The following is a 5,472-nucleotide window of genomic DNA, read 5'->3' on the forward strand; positions in this document are numbered from 1 at the left end:
AAGAACATCTGGAAGGCCTATGGTGTTGTAAGGCTTACTTTAAGGGGATGAGGACCCAGGACAGGCTCTGCGCCCAGCTCAACAGGCTGGGTGGGGCTGAGCTGCCTGCTCCCTGCTTTGCTTGGGCCTGGGGATCTGCCTGCACCTGGCTCTTCCACCCTGCCGCAGTCTGGCTGGGCACAAAATAACCGAGCCACCACACCGCCTTGTAGATTCAAACAGTAACTCTTTATTCCTCGAACTCTCACCAGCACTCTACACTCGCGTTCTGGGAAAATCCACACCTGCACCAGGCTCTGCATCCCCAAATACTCTCTGAATCCCGTAAGAACTCAACGGGAACTCCAGGAGCAGGCGGGCACCTGAGGCAGCAGGATACGCCCTATTCCCAGCAGGATACACCTTAAACCTGGACCCACCCTAATCCAGCAGGATCCTCCCTAAACCCGGATCCACCCTGGTCCTTGAGCAGGGTCACCTTTCTCAAACATTCATGCAATGTCACTGCAAGTGACCTGGGTCCAAGGCAAGCCCATTTCCACAATGGAGAGTCCTCGCTCTAAGCAACATTGGGTAGGCTGACAAGGAAATTGCCATGCGTCATTCCTACTTGGCAATGGCTCTCAGCACCACCCCTTTATCTTCTCCTCTTTGACCTGGACCTTATCCAGAAACCTGTGCCTCAGTTTCTAGGTGGCCACTTGTCAGTTATCTTTCTCATTGATTTCAAGTTTTATAGGACTATAATCAGGGCATATTTGCTATGGAATCTCTGCTCTGGGGAATGTACTAAGATTTTTCCTGGTCAGCCTTGGAAAGTGGATACAGGGCAGGATATTGAGAGCATTGCTCTCTGTGTGTAGGGTACCAATTCTTAGAAGTACGTATTCACCTCAGCTGTTTGATTATATGACTCAAATTCTCTATATCCTTCCTTTTTTTTCCCTGTTCTATTTAATCTGCAAAATACAGTCACGTGTCACTTAATGATGAGGACAAGCTCCGAGAAATGCATTGTTTGCAATTCTGTCATCGTGGGAACACCACAGAGTGTCCTCCACAAACCCATATGGTCCAGCACAACGTGCACAGCCTGGAAGACAATCTCGTGGGACCTCCATGGATTGTGCACCCAGGTGAATGACATGTGCTCCTGCGGCACGTGACTGTACTCAGGAGCTATGGCACCTTGTGGCTAACTGGCAGACATGGGGTTCTCTCCCTTTCTGGGCTGGTTGTCAGCGTGCTTCTCTGAAGTGTGGCCCTGTGACTTACTTTGGCCAAAATCATGAGCAGCTGTGCTGCGTGTCACTGTGGATGAAGGCTCTGTGAGCCCATGCAGTGGGAGAGTAGATGGTGTGCGTCAATCCTGGGCCTGGGCTTATGAAATCAGGGCGTCTTGTCTCTCCTTGGCTTCGCAGTGGCTGAAACCTAGACAGGGCAGCAGCAGAGCTCCAACCACAGACCAATGCCTGTGCCCTGGGCATGGCAGAGTGATGTCGAAGACAAGGCCTGGAACTTCCAGGGGAGGAGGGGCCACTTCCCCAAAACCTCTAGATAAGAGTGAAAACAATGTCTGAATTCTTTAAAGTGTGTGTTTTAGTCCTCGTGTTAGGCCACAGAACCTGTCCGCCTGAGTGGACTCTAGGCCCTGAAGGAAGATGGAGCCCAATCCGGGCCCCTGGTGTAGGAGCAGAGTTGGGGCCACCTTACACCCAGTGCCTCCTCTACTGTAGGCCCAGCTCCCCTGCAGAGTTAGGCTTGTGACCCAGAAGTGAGCCAGGCCTGACATGATGGTGACAGGAGGACAGTTTAATGAAGGCAGCAGAGTGGGGCCCCACCACAGGCCCTGGGAGTGGACTGGCCATCCTCTCTCTGGCCGGGGTCCCTTTGGAATCCTCCTTAGTAATGGACACAGTAGAGTTGGATGCTTCCACTGATGCGGACCTCCCGCAGCCTCTCCAGGGTCTGCTGGTCCAGGTTGGTGGAACCCAGCGGCTGTCCATTGAGTGCCAGCTTCAGCCCTCCCTCCTGGCACAGGAGCAGCACCTGGTGAGGAGGGCCTGAGTGGGTGTGGGACTCCAGGCAGACCCTCCCTTCCTGCCTGCCGTGCTGCCCATCAAGACCCTCTTCCCTTAGAGGAAGGCCTAGATTGTCACCAGTGCACTGTGGCCTTCCACAGAGCTCTTAACTGACCCTGGGCCTAGTTGGCCTTCTACAACTGGGCTTGCTTCATGAAGTGGTTTTCCACTCTGGCCGCATGTTGGAATCATTAGGGGAGCTTTTGAACAAAAGGATGCTGGGCCCCACCTGCATTCATTATGCCAGAGTTTCTGGGCACAGGAACCTCGGCATCAGCGTGGAGGGCTGAGGGCCAATGCCTAGATGTACCCTCTGCTGGGCCGGCCTGGCTTCCTGGCCCCATGACATCTACCCTGCCAGGACGTGCCCCAGTCTCCGACCACTTTGGGAATTCAGCTGTGGTCTCCCTCCTGGAGGGAAGTGGCTGCTAGGATCAGACCCACCTCGAAGAACCGCTGGGGGTAAAAAAGGAAGGGGGCTGAGATGAGCTTCTTGAATCCCCAGGGTGAGACCCAGGCCAGCTTTCTGTCTGTGAAGGACGCCCTGAGCATCACGGGAGTGCGAGAGGCCTCATCCCTCAGGCTCAGAGTGAACCTGCAGGAACAGGCCAGAGAAAGGGATTGGCCTCCATTGCCCTCAGGCCACGGCACACCCTGAGGGAGCAGCAGGGCTGTGGGAAGATGCTTCAGAATCCAGGGCTGGGCTCCTCCCACAGGCTCAGGGCTGGATCCTGGGACCCACCACAGCTTAGAGGAGTGGAGAGAACAGGAGGCTTAGACCTGTGTTTGGATCCCGGGGTTGCTGTCTACTGACTGGAGGTCAGGGGAGTTTCCTGGCCTAAGCCTCAATTCCTTCTCCTGAAAATGGGTGATCATGATGATAACAATAGTAGCTAACCTTTACTGTGTGTTTAATTCTGTGTCAAGTGTTGTCTTCAATATTTGCAAGCTGCCTAGTGGTTAGAGCCAAGCTGGGGCAGTTCCACCCTAACCCTGCTGCTTTCTAGTCCTGTGATCGAGAGCATGTCACTTAATGACTCTGTGCTGGCTTACGGAAATTTAGGGATGGTAACAGTGCTGTGTCTGTTTTCTGGGGTTGTTGTTAGAATTAAATGAGTTAATACATGTAAAGTGTTACTTAGAACAGTGCCTGGCACATAGTACTGAAATGATACCTTTCATTTGAAACTATTATTACATAATACAAAATTTACCTCTGAAGGACACACACACACACACACACACACAGAAAACAAGTAGGAACCCAGAAGGTAATGTACCTGAAGACTAGCAAGTCCCTGGAGCACAGTAGGGGTCTTACAGGAGCCAGGGTTTGCCTTTGCCTTAATCCTCACAAACGGCCTGAGCTGAGAGGTTTATGAGCCCACTTCAGTGGTGAGGACAGCAAGCGAGGGGACTGGCTGCTTTACTAGGAACAATAGTGCAGCCTCAGACTGGGACGTGGACCAGGATTCATGACTCCAGATTTTGGGGGGCTGGTCTTTCTGTGCCTGACATCTTCCTCTCAATAGCACCCCCAGACTTTGTTCCATGACTTCTGAAGGGACCCTCTTTGAAACACCAGCCCTGCAGCTGCTGTGGGCTGGATCCCAGCAGAAGCAGTTGAGAGCAAGAGACGGGATGCAGGGGGGTGGGGGGCAGTCCTAGAAGCCTCCTGGGGAGGGCCTCTGGGATTTCCATGGATCCCCACCAGGAAAAGGCCGCACGTGTTTCCAGCTTTGGAGAGGAGAAGGCAAGGGCTTAGTGTTGGGAAGGAGCCTGGAGGCAAGGTGCTGAAGGATGCCCAGAGGCGCAGCTGGAGGGCCTGGAGGAAGGTTCTGTGGGGCACAGTACTCTCCAATTTCAAATTCACTCCATATTGAAAAATAGACTTTATGTAAAAGAGGGTTTTCAACTTCTCTTTAGAACTCACCAGAGGATCTGGCGTGACTGGGCCCGTGGAAATATTCTTCCCACTTCACACCCTTCCCACTCTGGTCCTCCCTACTCATGTGGCCAGTCTGACCTCTGAGGACATGTGCATTCACGGCCATTGGGAAATGGCATTCAGGTTATTTGCTGTGTCACTAATAACAATGACATGATCTGGAGAAGGATATGAACCTGGCCACATGCTCCAAGGTCTGGGGAGGGAGGTGTGGTCCTGATCTTGGAGCACCTTATCATTTCCCATCACCTTGACATTAACATTCTCCTTTATCTGATAAGGAAACTCAGAGGTGCAGTGACATTCCCAAGCACACACAGTTTACAAGAGTCACTCCTGGCTCTGCAAGGCCCTGCTACCCACAATGTGCTTCATGCCAGCTTCTTACGTGTGACCAGGAGCACTCAGGGCAGGGTGTAGCACCATCAGCAAGTTAAAAATAAATGAAAATGAAGCCGAGAGCCGAGAGGATGGTGTCCCCACTCCCCTCCTCTGCTTCCCACACTATGGAGCACTTACCGTGGGTCAGGTACTATTTTAAGAACCAACCTGAGATCAGTTTTATTATTACCCCCTTTACAAATAAGGAAACTGAGGCATGGAGAGGAAAAGTCACTGCCCTAAGTTTGCACAGGTAGTAAGTGTGCCGGCTATCTGGTTTCCCAAAGCCATAACATCCAATGCCTTTCTTCCAGGTAGGCAGGCAGGCTCTGGTCTAAATAGATTTGAGCAGACTGTCAGGACTTGAGCGCCTCCTGGAGGACAATCCAGGAAGCACCCATTTATTAATGGTCTCCCTCCTAGTCCTGGCTTCCAAGTACTAGCTGGCCCTCCTCTCTGGGGCGTTCTGGCTCTTTCCTAAACCAAGCATGTGTCACTCTGGGAGGCCACCTCCTCTCTCTGGGTCTCTGTCTATGTCTTCCCTGGGATCCAGATGTAGGGCTGGTGGCTTGACCAGAGGTACCAGGAGGGAAGATGTTACTGCAAGTGGGGCTGCTGGTCCCAGCCTGACCTTCGTAAGCTCTGTGACCTTGGGCACCTTACCTGCTGCTCCTCCGCCTTCCCATCTGTAAGAAGGGGTGACATGGCAGTGCTGGGAGGTTAAAGGAGGTGATGCTTGGTTGGATACTTACTCCTTTGGCTCTTGCAAGACCAGTCCCCGAACTATGATGACCTGCCCCGGCCAGAGGCCCTGAGGAAGAGCACGTGAGCAGGGCACCTGCTGAAGGAACAAGGGGATGGCTGTGAAGGCTCTGGAAGGGTCTGCTGCCTCTAGGAACACCTGTGAGGGCTACTGTCAGGGGCCAAGGAAGCGCACAGGGACAGGCGAGTTTCTGCCATGGGCTTGCAGCAGGAAGTGCAGCTCTCTTCATTACTAAACCCCTGCTGCTGGCCTGCTGAGAGTGTCCCCTGCCCCCAGGCTGAGCTCAGTGCTCCAGTGTC

At 53.1% G+C, this 5,472-nt stretch overlaps 1 protein-coding gene across 1 annotated transcript in view; it reads right to left on the reverse strand.

The window, feature by feature from the left end:
- Nucleotides 1-1,797: 1,797 nt before the first annotated feature.
- Nucleotides 1,798-5,472, reverse strand: part of Lgals12 (galectin 12) — a 7,140-nt gene continuing 3,465 nt past the window's right edge. The window contains exons 2-4 of the mRNA XM_015506981.2: nucleotides 5,163-5,320; nucleotides 2,526-2,676; nucleotides 1,798-2,049 (exon numbers count right to left, since the gene is read on the reverse strand). Of these exons, the coding sequence (XP_015362467.1) occupies nucleotides 1,903-2,049; nucleotides 2,526-2,676; nucleotides 5,163-5,320 (456 nt within the window). The 3' untranslated portion in view covers nucleotides 1,798-1,902. The remainder of the gene's footprint in view (nucleotides 2,050-2,525; nucleotides 2,677-5,162; nucleotides 5,321-5,472) is intronic.

Source organism: Marmota marmota, unplaced genomic scaffold (genome assembly GCF_001458135.2).
Source record: "Marmota marmota marmota unplaced genomic scaffold, marMar, whole genome shotgun sequence".
Classification (NCBI taxonomy): domain Eukaryota; kingdom Metazoa; phylum Chordata; class Mammalia; order Rodentia; family Sciuridae; genus Marmota; species Marmota marmota.